The sequence below is a fragment of the Microcebus murinus genome, chromosome 8, assembly GCF_040939455.1.
Source record: "Microcebus murinus isolate Inina chromosome 8, M.murinus_Inina_mat1.0, whole genome shotgun sequence".
NCBI classification, from domain to species: domain Eukaryota; kingdom Metazoa; phylum Chordata; class Mammalia; order Primates; family Cheirogaleidae; genus Microcebus; species Microcebus murinus.
Window position 1 is genome coordinate 48,776,353 of NC_134111.1, and position 18,267 is coordinate 48,794,619.

The 18,267-nt window shown below is 32.9% G+C and overlaps 1 protein-coding gene across 4 annotated transcripts in view; it reads left to right on the forward strand.

Annotated features, from left to right (window-relative positions):
• UBR3 (ubiquitin protein ligase E3 component n-recognin 3) overlaps positions 1 to 18,267 on the forward strand; it is a 192,554-nt gene that overhangs the window by 134,037 nt on the left and 40,250 nt on the right. For all 4 annotated transcript variants that reach the window (XM_020288393.2, XM_020288395.2, XM_020288397.2 and 1 more), the window contains 2 exons: positions 4,103 to 4,188; positions 18,108 to 18,210. In XM_020288393.2, the coding sequence (XP_020143982.1) occupies positions 4,103 to 4,188; positions 18,108 to 18,210 (189 nt within the window). The remainder of the gene's footprint in view (positions 1 to 4,102; positions 4,189 to 18,107; positions 18,211 to 18,267) is intronic.

Consider the following 18,267-nt stretch of genomic DNA (forward strand, 5'->3'; position numbering starts at 1 on the left):
GTAAATAAAACTTAAAAAGCCTTATTATCTTTTGGTTGGAATTACCTAGGACGTTTGGTTCTCCCAGTGAGGTTGCGTGCCCTAAGTTTTACTTAGTTATTAAAAAGAAAACAAAAAACAAGGTGACTCAAAAATGAATAAAACATGAATCAAGGAAAAATAAGTTATATCCTATTTTAATGGGATGTAATTTTCTCAAAATAGGAAACAAGGTCTTTATTTTATGCCTAACATAAAACTTATTCCATAAATATTTATGGTTACAGAAATATTTATTCCTAAAAGGTGAGCATTAAAATGTTTAGGAATATTTAAATATTTAAGTAAAATATTTAGCCACAAACTTACTTTGAATTATTTAACTTTTGAATTAAATTCCATGACTCTTAAATGTATAAGTCATTAGAACTTTCAAGTTTATTTGTATTTAGCATTAGTATTTTGAGTGGAATACAACCCTAGTTTCTTAGAGTTGAATTTCTCCCAGCTGAATAAGTAATTTTGTTTGCTCTACAGGGAGCTTACATTTTTGATATTTAAAAACAAAGTATTTCTACTCAGTTTTAGAGCTCATTTTTTTTGATAGGATAATACATATATATTTTTTTTCTTTTAATTTTATTTGCAAGGTAAAGCCTTGGAGGTTTTTCTGAGGGCAACAAAGAAGAAACTGTTGGAATATCTTTTTAAAATTAAATTAATTTTAAAATTAATCAAAATCACTACATTCAAGTATTAATATATTTCCATCATTTCCATTCTGTTGCAAAATCAGTCATTAAAATGGAAAATGGAAAGTTAATATTGGAGAAGAAAGCTTTCTTCACCTCAATACCAATTCATTATTTCGTTCTTGAAACAATGAATGACATGTATTTCAGTAACTGATTTTTTTTCTAAGGATTTTTGGACCTAAGTTACATATAGCCTACAGGTACTGGTGGGTAGCACTTGGCCTGTATATAGTGAGGAAAATGGAAAGATGATGAAACATTGTAGGTCTAAACTTTGTAAACTAATTGTGTTCAGAACAAAGGGGAATGTTCACTAAACACAAATACCAAATTAAGAATCCTTTTAAAAAGAAAAAAAATCTTTCCTAAAACGATCCTTGTTTTTTTTTTATTTTTTATTTTTTTGGTTTACTGCTGGGTTTAAGGGAATGGAAGGCCACTAAAAGAAAGAAAAGAAACTGCAGGGACTAAAGAGAATCTTATAATTGGTTATATATAAATTTTTTTTTCTTTTTAGCACTTTGATAGGTACCATTGAGGATTTAGAAGCTATATATGAAATGGTCCCTGCTCTCCAGAAATTTACAGTTAAGTTGGAGAAACAAGCTAATATACATCAATCTATATAAAACATAATATAATTTGATTTTTAAAATGTCATACAGAAAAAGTGCTATAGAACTTCAAAAAGGAAAATGACAAATTGAAATATAAAGTATGCAGAAGTCTTTCTTTCCTGTCCTAGGAAAGCTTCTTGGAGGAGTCAGAACTTGAGCTGCATCTTGTATAATATAGGCTGTGGAATGGATAAAGATAAAGTTTTTCTTGGAGAAATTGAGTAACTTGCTCAGCCATTAAGTAGTAGGCTCAGGCAGGCCTTGAACCCAGATCTTGTTTTTCAAATTATAGCTCTAAAAATAGAAGTTAGTGCCAAAGAGGGTTTGAGGGGAAAGCAGACTTTGGTCATACAAAAAGAAGCTGAAGCAATAGTTAGAGGGGTTTTATATGGATATGTATCCAGCTGGCCTCTATGATAGGCTTTAAGCCTTCTCATCATTCTTTCAAATGTAGAGATTTTCTCTTCTTTTTTTATTTCAAACTAATTTGAGTATATTTTGTTTTATAAAATATAGGATAGTCCACTTTTCTTTAAGAATGAAAAACTCAGAAAACTCCCGCTTCCAGCATATCTTTATTTTTGCATCATCCATTGAGGAGGGTGATGTTAGGGAATATTGTATGGAGATCTTTAACAGAGAGGCAAGATAGACATGGGGTACACGGCCCATTTGTTTCTTATATACTCTAGCAAGTCTCAAAGGATCAATTTTGATATAAATGAAATAAGGAAAACTTAAGGGTTAGGACCATATTGATTTTTAAAATCTTAGATATTGCTGGGCATGGTGGCATGTGCCTGTATTCCCAGCTCCTCTGGAGGCTGAGGTGGGAAGATCACTTGAGCCCAGGAGTTCAAATCCATCCTGGGCAACATAGGAAAACCCCCTTTCTAAAAAAAGAAAAAAATCAAAAGAATAAAAAAAAATAAAATCCTAGATATTATTGCACAATAACCCTTTGGTTAGGTAGTTTTTGTTTTTTAACTCAGAAGGAAAGTTGTGTAGGAGATTTTCCAACCATAATCTGAAATAATTAGATTTAGCAGTCTTTTTTTCCCAAGTTGTCATTAAAATGAAATTCCTAATAATATGTTTGTCATCCTTTAAAGTTTCATGTCTGGTGATTGAATAAACAGAATTTTTCTTATATTTATGTTTTAATGAATAATTTTGCAAATATGGTGAAATATATGTTGACATTCTGGTTCTGACATTCATTTGTAAGAATTGTTCATATTTCTGGTTAGCTCTCTTAAAAGTGCTATCTAGGAAATCTTAGTTTTTTAAAGAGAATATAGCCATTAATTTTTTTCTACAGATTAGGCAACAGAAGATTTGTGAAAACAAAATGTATTGATCTCATTTATATTCCCTTGATGAAGGAACACATGCTGGCCTCCGCTCGCTTTCTGTCCACTAATATGAAATCCTTGTCCCTGCTTCCTTGCTGGTAGGTTTTTAGAAGTTCAGTGAGCAATGCAAATCGCCTGAAGGGTGGAAAATTCCCTTGTCACACAGATGCCCTTATCAGCAGCAACCAGATGGAGCTCTGAGCAGGAACATTATCAATGTTAAATTGCTTTTCCCCCCCTGAGTAGAGAGGATTAAAACATTCCTTTAGAAATGGGTGGCAAATGTACAGACTTAGGAATATTAATATTTTTAACAGTTTGTATTTATGAGTAAATATATGAAAATATAATTTCAAAACATTCTGTGTTCAAAATACAACCAAACCAATTCAAAATGTTTGTTTTAAATGAAATAGGATAGTGGTCTTTTTTTTTAATTCACTTGCAGAAAGTAAGCTTGAAAATGCCTTTTTTTAAGGGGAGGATATCTCACTATCAGTGTCAAATGCATATCTTGGATATAAACTAGTTAATTCAGTTTGAGCTATAAAAAAAGATATGTATAAGTTTATTAATACTGTTGAAGTAAAATATAATATAAATAATCTCTCAGTTTTTTTATAATTTTGGCATAACTGGTTCTTTTATTGTTACTGTTTTGGAGTAAATCTTTAGATTCTGCATTAGTTTGATTTTTGAAGTGTGTATTTATTAATTACTGCTATTCTGTAAGCTAATCATTACTAAATACCTTCCAATTTCAGATCTGTATGAACAGTACTGATATTTAACCATGTCAGTAGTTATACATTTGAATGAAATTGTATTAATAGTTTTAGAAGTCCATAAAAGAGACTGCTGTTAATTATATGTGTTGTTCATAACCACTTCAATATTAGTGATTTTGTTTCTTAATATTGATTTCCAGATACCATCTAAGCTCCAATGAGTGATAACTATTTCTCTGATAGAAAAATTGGTATGCCCTTCCTTGTGTTTTATATGACAGTAAACACCTATCCAGTGGCTGACAGTTGGAGTACAAATTCTTTGATCAGATTCTCATGCAGGTTTATGAAACATGTTGCAGGTTTTTTCCTTAAGGCCTAGTTTTTAACATTTGCCAACAGTTAGGACTTTGCAACAATTAAACCATGATATGTGCAATTTTTTGCAGGTATGAATATGAACATACAAGTAAGGATGGATAAACTGGTTTTTTAATTTCTAAATATCAGATAAAATATTATTAATGATACTGTATAAACTGTGGTTTTGCAAATAATAAAGTTGAAGAACTTTATTATTTAGGTTGATTCAGACATGTCGATAAAGCAAATTAAAAACAATCTCTTCAGACTAATGACTGAGCTATATTGTAATGCATTACTTACAGAACCAATTTGGAACTTGAATTGATTCATCGAGGAGGCAATTTGTGTTCAGGTGGTGCAAGCACAGCTGGCAAAAGGTCTTGTTTAAGTAAGTACTAAATAGTGCTACATTAAAAAAAAATCTATGTCATTTTTGAAAGCATATACAGGCAAAATAGTCTTTTGGTTTATTTTCAAATTCTGCTTATGCTATATATACTTTAACATCTTGTGTCTAGAAGAATCATTTAGCTCTTTCTAGACTATGATTATTTAGTAAATAAATGTCATACTAATTGAGCAAGTTTGCATATTCAAAATTAAAACACTGTATTATTTGCAGCAATAAAAAATTTGTCCTAAAACTTAAATTCTTTTAAAGAATTTTTTTTACAGTGAGTTGATTTAAGAAAATCTTTTTATAATGACAGTTTATGTTGTCTACAGATTTCTATTATATTGTTATTAATTAATGAAGATATTTGTGATGTATTTTGATGTATGTATTAAAATATATTAAAATTGTGGATATTTACTTTTATTTATACATATACTTTATATTATAAAATGATTCTTTAATACTGTTTTATAAGTAAAGGTATATTTGAGAAAGAGTAATTAGGAAGTTAATGTAGATTTTTTATGAATGTGATTTAGATGCTATTACTGTTTAGTCATTGTTTAGAGAGTTAATGTGAGCACTAGGAGTAATGTTATTTGATGTCACAATATAGCTCATTATTGGCCCGTATCACTGGAATTGAATATTACCTAACGTGATTGGTATAGAAATAAAATTTGTTTAAGACACATAATGAATTCTTTTGAAAAATGAATATATTTTCTTAAATACTAAAAATAATAATTATTAAAAATTACCAATACATACTGCTTTTGAAATAACTTCAGAAAGTTTAAGTAATTTTGGATTTCAGAGCAAAGGAATAATCAAAAGCACCTTAAAATTTCTAACATAAAAATGCAAACTGTGAAATTTCAACTTATTTATTTTTAAAATTCCTATAAGTTGTATTAGATTTGATATTTTATTGTGGATTGTCACTTGATTCCTAGAACTTAAGGTTTTGTACCAAGTAATTAGTATATTTTACCAGTATTTAGTATTACACTGACACCTTGATGTACATATCTAAACCCTATTTATACTCAGTGTTTTAGTAGTATGTTTGAAAGCAAAAGTTGTTGACACATAGGAATTTTAGTTTCTAATCTATTTGAATTAGTAGATACTATCATTTCAGTTATCTAAATTGTTCTTTCTTGTTAATTTATTCTTGATTCATGTCTGGCATTGGTTGATAAAATTCCAGAAACTATTGTATTAGAAAGTGTTTAATAAAGGGATTTCTGTTTTGTGTTTAGAAAATCTACCTCATTTTTTCTCTGAGGCATTTACATTTATCCATGGGCTTCTAAATGATGAATTTATCCAGAATCCAGAAAATAGTAATAAAATTCTAATGACAACATTTCAGTTACCGGACCCGGTTTTAATTTAAATTGTTAAATTGATACTTCCAGACTTTTGCCTCTTTTTTTCACCTTCTAGTGAATAAGAAATTATACTTACTGTGTGCTAATATGGAAAAGGTCAGGATGAAGTTCATCATAAATATAGGTTAATATTGTTTTTAGTTTCTCTATGATTTATTATTGTTCAATTGCTTATATGTTACTTATCTTAATATTAACAAAAACAGCCTTATAAGTCATGTATGTAGTATATATTGTATTTTCTATAAAATTCCACTGTCTTACAAGTGTATGAACTTAATGTATTTGTTATTTATTCAAATCTAATTCAAACCTAATTTAAGTTGAACACGAGGACTTAAATTGGTGATGTTTCATAGGATCTCAGAGCAAATATCTCATTTTTTTTTTCATATTCCAGTGTAACCTCCATGATATTCTTAAACAAAAATTCTGTCTTTTTTTCCTCAGGAATCCTCATCTAACAGTATTTTCCTTTTCCCCTTTATTATTCTTTATTACCTCTTAAATATCTTATTTTTGAAGTGTTTTTTTTTTCCTCTATATCTTTGGGGAGAGTGAGTGAGAAAATGTTCCACTGATAAGCAAGTGAGTGAAGAATCTTTATTTTTTATCATTTTAAGAATACCACATTATTGGAATATGTTCCATCACAACTTCTTTTTTTTTTTTTTTTTTTTTTTTTTTTTGAGACAGAGTCTCGCTTTCTTGCCTAGGCTAGAGTGAGTGCCGTGGCGTCAGCTTAGCTCACAGCAACCTCAAACTCCTGGGCTCGAGTGATCCTTCTGCCTCAGCCTCCCGAGTAGCTGGGACTACAGGCATGCACCACCATGCCCGGCTAATTTTTTATATATATATCAGTTGGCCAATTAATTTCTTTCTATTTATAGTAGAGACGGGGTCTCGCTCTTGCTCAGGCTGGTTTTGAACTCCTGACCTTGAGCAATCCGCCCGCCTCGGCCTCCCAAGAGCTAGGATTACAGGCGTGAGCCACAGCGCCCGGCCCATCACAACTTCTTGATGAAATTGAAGATTTATCTAGTCAGGAAAACTTTTAACAAATTTTTTTCTGGAAAGGATTGAGTAATGACTGATATAGAATTATGGACACACACAGACACATGCACACACAGTGGGAGGGAGAGAAGATTGTTTTTTCTGTAACATTGAAAGCAGAAAATATTATTGGCCAAATTTATACTGAGAAATCAAAATTGAAGTGGAACAATGCCATTCAATACTTAACATCTTTAAACAAATTTTTAAGTAGCAGAGGTAAAGTTACCAGTGTCCAATCAAAATAAAAATTCAGTCCTAAAACTATTTCTGGGAACTTTTCCATAGTAAAAATTGACCAAAATTAGTTCATATAGCAGCATACTGTGGTATTTTAATAATACCTTACATTTGTAGTTTTAATGTTTATAAAGTGCTTTCACATAAATTATTTATTCTTTAGAATGACCATGTGAAATAGGTGTTATCTTTCTTTCATAGAAAAGGAAATTGAAGTTCAAAGTGATTGATTGCCTTGCTAAGTCACACAGCTGTAAAATGTCAGAGCTTGCACTTGAGCCCACCTCTTGTGACTCTAAATTCAGTTATGCAAAACATATCCCCTGCTTTTCAGTATCTCAAAGGATGAGGAACCTTTAAGACCTTTTACCCATGTCCATAGTCAAAGACATCCTACTGTATACTGTTGCATTGGGATCTTTATAGGCTCTGTCATGCTAACCCTCCTGTTCGTCTTGTCTGCTTTCTTTTGTCAGCTTCTCACTGCGAATCCTATTTTTGTTTAGGACCTTGTGTTTAGCAGATGGAACTGGTTCTAGCTAATTTATTGTAAGAAAGTGTAGAAAGTGTTCAGTTCTAAAGAGGCCATGGATGAAGTTCTATGAAATTTGGAGGTTTCTGATCATATCTGTCTGATGGAATCAGTGAAGCTTTTGGTAGACATGGCATTTGAGTAAAACTTTGAAAGATAAGTGAGCTTTAGAGGTTTCTTTTTACTAGTTGGTATATATACTGATAAGTACCACCAACTTGATTAGCAACATATGTAGGACAAAGAAGATCTAAAACTTGAAGGCATAACTTTTTATTAAGAAAAATATTTTGTTAAAGTTACTGTTAATTTCTTCAGTCAAGTGATTTAAAAGTAAATATGAAACTCTAGATTCTAGAGAAGTTCACATGCTTTCAACATATTTTTGCCATGATATTCTTAGTATATTTTTCAAGTAGAAATTGTTGAAACCATCAGTGGTGTCATCTGATAAATTACTAATATTGGAGTATAATATAAAAATTATTTATCTTTAGGTAGAACAACATTTTTTCATATCTTTGGGTCTTGAGACATTTTGCTTATTACTATAATTTAACTGAGAAGCCACACACAGTTCATTTCTCAAATGGATTCCATAATTTTGTAGAGTGATCAAAATCTTTGGTCAAGAGAGGCTTTGACATTTATTGTTTTGACATTTATATTTGGGAAGTTCTGACTTAATTTTGATATAATCTATGATCTTATCAAGAAATGATGCAGAGGTACTACAGTGAATAACTTTCACCTGTGTTGGTTATTCATAGCAACCAACCCAGCTTAGATCTATGAGGCAACTTAAAATGGTTTTAGTTGCTCAAAGAGTGAATATTTGGTGAATTTAAAATTACAGAAAATTATTTTGACATTAATTTCTCCCTGCAGCAGTGCTGCATAAAAATATTGTTAAATATGTGATGAGTTTTCACAAAATTACTTTTAAGTAGTCTAGCCTTATTCTTTAGCACTTAGTGGCAAAATTCTGACCTTGATGGCTTACTAAGGTCTTTTTCAAAATAAAAGATTATGAATTCTACAAATAGTTTGAATCACAACTTTTGTTGTTTTGTTACCATAAAAAAGGGAAGAAAATTTGACCATTGAATTATAATGATCAAAATATATAAATTAATACAAAATATGGAAATTGCCTCTTGAGACTAGTGGTCTGTCACATTTGATTGTGAAAAGCTGATTTTGTGGTATTTGGAAATGTTTTCTGTTCTGGCAAGCAAGTTGCTTGAGTCTCATAGTGTATTTAAGGCCAACATAAAAGATACGTGTGTAGTAGAAAAAACAATATCAAACTACAAGTCATAAGTATGTGCTTAGACAAGACATTTTATGTGTTTGGCTTTAGTTTCCTCATCTATAAAATTACTGAGTTACTCGTACACTATTGGTGGGAATGTAAATTAGCATAACCACTATGGAAAACAGTATGGAGATTCCTCAAAAAACTAAAAATAGAACTACCATATGATCCAGCAATCCCACTGCTGAGTATATATCCAAAGGATGGATATTTAGTATATTGAAAAGATATCTGTACTCACGTTTATTGTAGCACGTTCACAATAGCCAAGATAATGGAATCAACCTAAGTGTCCATCAGTGGATGAATGGATAAAGAAATTTTGGCACATATACACAATGGAATCTTATATAGCCACAAAAAGAATGAAATATTGCTATTTGCAACAACATGGATGAATCTGGAGAACATGATAAGTGAAATGAGCTAACCCTAGAAAGACAGATCTTGCATGTTCTCACTCCTATGTAGGAGCTAAATATTAAAAACAATTGATCTCAGGGGAATAGAGAGTAGAATGATGATTACCAGAGGCTGGGAAGGATAGCAAGGAGGGGAGGGATAAAGTGGGGATGGTTAATGGGTATAAAACTATAGTTAGATAGAATAAACAATCTTTGATAGCACAACAAATTGACTATAATCAGCAATAAGTTACGATGTACTTTAACTAAAAGAGTGGAATTGGAATGTTCCTCACACAAAGAAATGTTAAATCCCTGAGTGGATGGATACTCCAATTACCCTGATTTAGTTAATTCACATTGTACGCCTGTATCATTCACACGTCCTCTATAAAGATACACAACTATTATGTACCCATAATAATTAACAATAAAAAAATTTTAAAATAAATAAAATTATTGGATTAGACTGGATGATTTATGTCCTGAAAAAGGTTCATTGTTGTTAACTCTTTTTTTTTTTTTTTTTTTTTTTTTTGCAAACCTGAGGCTTTTTTCCTCTTTGTTAACATTATCAACATTCATCATGAAAGTTAAATAGCTGGATTAGAAATTATACTCTAGCAACTTTTAGAATTATACTTAGATAATTTGCAGTCATACACTATAGAATACAGCAAGGCTTGGGTTTTTGTGTTTTTCTTTTGGTGGTGCTTACAGATTCAGAAGATTTTGGTATTTTTTATTTTGCTCTTCATTTTAAGTAATGCATAATAGAAAAATAAAAGCTGTCAGTGACCTAGCATGCTAAATAAAATCAGAGTCTTTGAGCTAAAATTTACTTAAGTCACCTAGTCTAAATGTTATCTAGCTTAGTCATAATTTATTTACTATTCTGATCATTTACTCTCTCCTTAAATACTTTCAGTGATAAGGAGTACTTTTGGGGTAGGTGAGGGACTATGGTAAGCCTTTTAAAGGATGGCGATATTGAAAGACAAGATAGTGTAGACTAGATAAAGAGTGATATTTAGGACAAACTGCTTGGGTTTGAATCCTGACTCCATCCTTTACTAGTGGGCAGATGGTTTAGAGCAAGTTATTTACCCTCACGGATTCTGTTACTCAGAATATCCAACCAGAGGATTGTTATAAGAACTCAATTTTATAGTATGTGTTTCTTCATAGATTATAAATCTCTACATTAATATTTCTACTGCTTCAACACTATCATTATCAAATTGGGGGTGTAAGGGTAAGTGAACAGACCGGTTTTTTTGTCTTAGTCTAGTCAGGCTGCTATAACAAAATACCATAGACTAGATGGCTTATCCACAACAGATAATGTATTTCTTACAGATCTGGAGAATAGAGTCTATGATCAAGCTGCCAGCAAATTCCATGTCTGTGGAGGACCTGCTTCCTCATAGATACCTGTCTTCTGACTATAACCTCACATGGTAGAAGAGGCAAGAGATCTCTCTGGGATCTCTTTTATAAGGGTGCTAATCCCATTCATGAAGGCTCCACTCTCATGACATAATCACCTTTCAAAGACCCTACCATACTATACCATATCATCACCTTGGGGGTTAGGGTTTCAACACACGAATTTGGAGGAGACGTAAACATTCAGTCCATCGCAGTCTTTTTTAGAGCACTTAACATTCTATTGACCTGTTAGGAGATGAGGTTAGAACAGGATAGGATTTATTCCCATCATAAAGTTTATCTATTGGGAACAACATACATTGTTAATTTCAGGAGTCCTGAGCTAGAGGGATAAGAATGTGGCATGAAAATTTGAATTAGAAGAGTGTCTTTAACTCTTCTTTAAGGTCTTTCCAAAGGTCCTGTGATTTGTGGCTCAGTTACCCAGGCCTTTCTGTATTTATAATTTGGATATTCCAGGAACTAAATACCATAGATAATAATTTCCACTAGCAGGGTGGGAGTTGGGGGGTCCTGTGATCTTACTTGGCTTAGGGCAGGTCAGCTCCTTTCTTCTGCAGTTAGCTTGGACACCCTCTACCCCTATTTTAAATGAGGTGCTTAAATAAGACCTGGATTCATGGAATGTGTCCTCTTTGCTAAGGAGGAAATTAGGAGTCCTCAGAACTGATCTTTCTCTTCCCCTTCTTAGGACTACTATATTCAGAAGCAGAATTGTACCTCTTCCTGCCCAATATCATTGCAAGCTGTGTTGTATAGGTGAAAGGGGAAGGCTTCTAGTCACTTAAACCTTGAAGGAGGACAATTTTATGAAGCTAATATTAATACTTGTGATACTTGAGGTAACCAGAGGGATAGCACCATAGTGTGTCTAGGAGTGAAGGCAGAGGAACTCCAGGAGGCAGGAGAGAAATACAGCATGGAAAGTAGCAAAAACAGCTGTTTCCTTCAGTATTTTCCCTTTCTTACATGGTGAAAAGACCTCTCCAAAGTAAGAAAAACTTCCCCACCCTATTCCCAAACTCACATGTGCCCTTATTGACTAGAGACAACATAGAACAGTGCTGGAAAGAATACTGGGTTCAAGTTAGAAAACCTGGTTTCTAGTCCTATTTGTTATCTGTTGGACTTTGGGGAAGTAACCTAACTTTTTATCTTATTGTGGAAATGGGGATGATGATATTGACTATCTAAAATATCTATCATGGTTAATGTAATGATCAAATGGGATTAGATATATGAACTAAAGTATTTTATATATAATGTTATTTTATTATATATAATAATTATTAAACTCGTCTCTTAACCCTTTAAAATTCTACTGTAACTGCCACTTTATTCTCTGCCCTGCCTTGCCTAGAGTGTTTAGTAATGGAATTGAAAGAGATGAGTCAGCTCCTGTCACTCCATGGTATCAACCTCTTGGTCCTACAGATACTCCCTTCTTAGAGGTGTTCCCAGACCTCATTTGAGGAGTTCCCTCCTAGCTCTCCATGGCTGATTTCTCAGGGATGTACAGAGGAACCAGGGGAAGCTGGCTGTGCTTTGAGAGGTGTATACTCATACCTATTACATTCACTCTAGGATAAGTGGGTCAGAGCCATTTCCTCACTTTGATTATTCAGTTATAGAGAACTGGAGAATTTTTTCCCTCATAGTAACTAGACAGTCATTTGGCTAGTTGCGATTTTTTTCGTTGACAGTTACTTAACCAGTGATGACTGAACTGATAAGACTGAAATCGTGAATGATCTACAAATGCAGATGCAGTTAAGTTTACCTTAGGTATATTTTAACAGAAGGACAATTTAAGATAGCCAAGTCTTTAAGGATAACTCTTCTCTTTAATATGTATTTATATCTTAATGACCAGTATGAATATGAACATCTGTTTCAGAAGCATTTAAAAATATTTTTTATTCTTTATTTGTATATATTCATAGGGCACAAGTACAGTTTTGCTATATTGATATATTACATTGTGGTGAAGTCAGGGCCTTCTGTGCATTCATCACTGGAACAATGCACATTGTACCCAACAAACAACCTCCCATCATCCAAAGATTTTAACATACAACAACTTTGTGTTTGGTTTCTTTATTTGTGTATTCCTGAGGTCATAAGAATTGGCATAATAGTGTTTCGTGTGTGTGTGTGTGTGTGTGTGTGTGTGTAGTATTCATAGACATATATATATATAACTCTTAATTATACAATAAATTTGGAGTTATAGTTTTTTTTTAATAAAATACTCTTACCTTGATGTTGATAAAGATAGAAGGGATTATTAAATCTTTTTTGTTACAGCTAAGAGTTCTTAAGTTCTTATTATTAAATCTTCGGTTTTTTAAGGATACCAGTTTTTTAATGTTTTCTCAGTTTCAGTAATGATATGTCTGTCTTGTGATTAAGCACATTATAATACTTTAGACTTGTCACAGTTGTAAAAATTTGATTTAGGTATTGCAGAAAATAGAATTCTTTGTCCCAGGTGAATTGTTGCAGCAACCAGCATGGGAAAGAAGATGGTAGGAGCAAGTAGGTCAAACACTGCTTTAGCAGTTAAAGTTGAGAGGTCAGTCTCTTTTGGGGCAGTGAAAGTAGGGCTGATTAATTGGCCTACTTCTTAGCTACTGAATCTGTGTGTCATTATGACAGAAAGGGAAAGGTGTAAAACCATCATGAATTTTATGCTTATATGATTTTTTCCATAGGATTATGTTATAGTTATATAAATATAATATTCAGCCTATTTTTAAAAATCCTATTATATGTTAAATACAGTGTCAGCCTAGGAGGTACAGAGATCTAAAGACACAGTTGTCTTCAGGGAGCTGTCATCATCTAATAGGAGAGGAAAACATGTGAAAAGTAATGATAAGGCTGCAGCTAAAATAAAGTTAACAAGGTATAGAGAATGCATAAAGGGATGATCAGATCTTTCTAAGCAGTCAGAGGATACCTTACAGAGGAGCACATGAACTGGCTCTTCAAAGATGACTGGAGTTTGCCTAGAGGACAAGGAGGTTCTGTTCTTGGCTGAGAGAACAGCTTGCAAAGACTGAGTGTGACAACATGACACATTGGGGAATACTTGAGAAGGGAAAGAGAGGAAGAAAGGTTAAGAAATAAGCCTGGGCTGGGTACAGTGGCTCATGTCTATAATCCTAGCACTCTGGGAGGTTGAGGTAGGAGGATAACTTAAGCTCAGGAGTTCAAAACTAGCCTGAGCAAGAGCGAGACCCCATGCCTACTGAAAAATAGACGAATTAGCCAGGCATCATCACTTGTGCCCTGTAGTCCCAGCTACTCGGGAGGCTGAGGCAAGAGGATCACTTGAGCCCAGAAGTTTGAAGTTGCTATGAGCTAGGCTGATGCTATGGCACTCTAGCCTGGGCAACAGAGTGAGACTTTGTCTCAAAAAGAAAAAGAAGTAATAAATCTGAAAATGAAGTTAGGGACTAACTCATGGAGGGCTTTCTATGCCCATTCCTATAGTGGCTCACCAATTGAGTTAATGTGAATAGATGTGTTGTTTAGAGGGATTGGAAGGGTGAAACAAAAGGCATATAGCTGAGTGAGCATTCTGTTGATTAATCCAGGTGAAAAATGATGTAGTGGCATAGTGGAGCAGAATAGGATGGATCATAGGAGGCAGAACCAATAGGATTGATAATCAGTTGGATATGGAGGGTAAGGAAATGGGAAATGACTGCTAAGTTTTCTTTTGGATGTTCACATGGGTACTGTTATTCATTCAAATAGGAATTATAAAAGGAAATGAAAATTAGAGCTGGGTTGGGCTATATAATCAAGTTAGTTTGGATATATTGATTTTGAGGTGCCTGTTGAACATCTGAATTACTAGAGACCTTGTGAATTGTAAACTTACAGGTAGAAGTGGAAGACATGGGCTTGAGTAAATTAGCGTATACTGAATGAGAGGACTAAAAAGGGATCCCTTTTCCTTTCTTATGGGAAAATGTCTCCTTTTAAGGTTCAGTAGATTACAGAAGAGCCCATAAAAGTAATTGAGAAGGGGCCGGGCGCTGTGGCTCACGCCTGTAATCCTAGCTCTTGGGAGGCCGAGGCGGGCGGATTGCTCAAGGTCAGGAGTTCAAAACCAGCCTGAGCAAGAGCGAGACCCCGTCTCTACTATAAATCGAAAGAAATTAATTGGCCAACTGATATATATATAAAAAATTAGCCGGGCATGGTGGCGCATGCCTGTAGTCCCAGCTACTCGGGAGGCTGAGGCAGAAGGATCACTCGAGCCCAGGAGTTTGAGGTTGCTGTGAGCTAGGCTGACGCCACGGTACTCACTCTGGCCTGGACAACAAAGCGAGACTCTGTCTCAAAAAAAAAAAAAAAAAAAAAAAAGTTAGCCTCTACTTTAAAAAAAAAAAGTAATTGAGAAGGAACTTGAGGAGAACCAGGGAAGAGTGGTAGCAAAAATTAAGGAGAAGAGAGAGAAGAGGGTTAAGCATGTATGTTAATATTTGTTTATGGAGTGGTAGTTTTATGTGGAAACCTTATGTTTCTGATTTATCATAATCTCTAATTTTAGTTTTAAAACCTCATGTTTATAAATATTAAACTTATTTCATATTTGAAATTCTTAGAAACCATGTATGTATCTATATGTATGGAAACATACCATATATATGTATTTACACACACATACTGCAGATGTATGTTATTACTATAACTACTATTACTATATAATAGTCTAAAAAGATGGTATCATATCCATTTTATAGAAAATAAAGCTAAGGTTATTTAATTTAAGGACACATAGCCAGTGCAGAGCTTGGATTCAATCCAGGACTCCCCGGCTCCTACTAGACAGGGGTGCCTCTTATACATGGGTTGAAATTACAGCACACTTACAAGTAAATTTAATGATGCTTTACATTTCCAAACTCTTTTATAAATGTAGATCAAAGTTTAGAGTTTTAAAATGTGTTATACCAGAGAAGGAGTTAATTATTTTTTTTGCTATTGTTATTCAAAATTTTAATAATATGCTTTTTTGATATAATTTTTCAACTCTTAAATGTCATGCATGCAGTTGCTATTAAATACTTCTTTATTTAGTTTTTATCTTTTTTATTATGATGATAGATTCTCCTCATCCTGTGTCTTCAGTATTTATCTGGGGTGAGAAGTATTTTTGCTGCTCAGTGATTATTAGAGTTCATTCTTACTAAGACTAAATTTTGAAAACATGGTGTATTAACATAATGAAAGATATTAATGTTTATTTGGCCAATTCCCTGTTTTCCATTGAAGTTTTCTGCAATTTTTTAGTGTTATTTTTAAAAGGTAGGTAGACCTCATTAGAGTGTTATTCTTGCTTCTAGTTAAAGTTAATACTGAAGACTGTTGTGATATATTGTATTAATAGATTTAGAAGATGACTCAGAATTACAATCTCAGTTTTCATAGGAATAGGAAGATATGTGTGTGAAGAAAGGAATTTTATACTTTTCTTTTAATTGTAAAAACCCCAAGGAGAAGTGAGATGGTAGATATAACTAAGAAGTAGCAAATCTTGAATTGTATTCTTATCTTTTCCAATAACTGTTAGAGTGACCTGGTAAGGTAGTTCCTTCTCTGGGCCTATTTCCTCATCTGTAGAATGAGGAGATACAAGAAGATGAAAAAGTTTCCTTCTAACATTTTGAAATTCTTTAATTCTGGTAGGGGCTAGGAATGTAGGCTGATTGTAACATTATTTTTTTTTCTGGCCATGGTTTCAATACACAACAACTGCAACTTCTGTGCTTTTGATTAAATCGGGCAAACTAAGATGATTGGCCTTCATCTTGAAAGGAGACATTAAAATGAGCTCTTTGACCCAGTTAATGCCTATATAAAAAGAATACAAAACTCCCCACCTTGAAACTTGAGATAATCTTAATATTTTTCTGCTAGAAGAATTTAGTTTTTTAAACATTTATAGGTTTTAATCATTAAAACAGTTTTCATTATAAAGTATGGGTACTTAGTAAAATAATCTCATGTATAATTGAATTGAAATAAAATTTACCAATATGTCTGTTCTCATCATGTTATTCCTCTGCTAAAACTTCCTTTTTCTCAGTGTTATCCATGGAACCAGGTTATTGGAAAAACTGGAAATTTGGGAAACTTAATTGTCTCAAAAGGGAGGATAATAATATTACCTATCTAGCAGAATTTTTGTGAAAATTATTTGAGATAATCTATGTAACAGAGTGCTTAGAACATAATGAGTAACTCAGCTAGTATTAGCCATTAATAGGATGAAGAAATTTTTGAGAGACTATACAGGGTCTTATAAATAGGAGATGAAACAGGATATTTAGATTCTTCTATTATGGAGAGATTAGATTGAAATTTGACGGAAATGTATTTTCTTTACCCTACCCCATGGAATGGGTGTTTGTTTTGCTCAAATTATTACTTTCATGTTTTACAACAGCTTCCCCAAACTACTACTACTACCACCACCACACACAAACACACACACACCCACTACGCCCTACCCTATCCCACACAAGAGTTACATTGATGGATCTTGGGTAAATTAGTCATCAAATATAATTAATTTCTAAATCTGTAGCTCAGGTTTAGTTTTGATTATTTCAATTTAGAGAATAAATGACAATAGGTTTATGTCATTCAGCTAATTTTTGTCTGGATTTAAGAATTCAGTCATATGTCAAAAGGTATTATATCACTTTCTGGAATATAACTTTTGATTTGCAAATATCTTTGAGTATTTCTGCCAGAATAATTTAATCTAATTCTTATTATTGTACCCAAAAAAGAGGGCATCTGATACAAAAGCAAAAGTCAGGCTTTTATTTCCCAACTAATTTTAAACAAAAGCTTCTCTTCTAAATGTCATGAGCAGAATTTTGTTAAAAGCTAAGGTTGGTAGGGCAATAATTGGTAGATTATTGCTATAATTCAGATAAAAGAAATTAAACCAACTGGAATAGTACTTCTAAATAATACTCTTACTTCAGTTATTTTTTCTTCATGTTGAATCAAAAGATGATTCATTTGATGATTCAGTCTAAATGAGGGGAAAATATTAGGTAAAGGAAGAACTTCACCTAACAGCGATTTATCAGGGTATTATTGTCCATATTGCCCAGTGAAAGGGAATTGAACATAATGGTAAATTGTGGTTAGGAGGAGACCACAACAGTGAGAAGTACAAATTGGCAAGGCTGCAGCATAAAGTCGAAAGTAGTTCTGTGACAAGGGATGAAGAAGACAAACCATTCTTATATGAAGATTGAACATAATGACGATCCATATTCTAGTAGAAATTATTTGGATATATATTTCAGAATTTACCTTAAAAGAGTGTGAGGTAATTGGGACTTAACCTTGGTGAATTATAATTATCAGGATAGGAAACACATTTCCTTATGAAATAACTAGAAATTATGTCTGAATTTTGTTCTGGAAGAATTGTGTGAATTTTCTAATTACCTTTTCTTCAATTTATTCAGATCAGCTGTTTCATGTGTTAGCTTTGCACATGCGACTTTATAGCATCGATTCTGAGTATAATCCCTGGAGAAAGCTCACCCAGTTAGAAGAGATGAATTCACTGTAAGTATTATTGAAAGATTAAAATCAACAAAAACTCCTTTTGAAAAATAGTTGGTA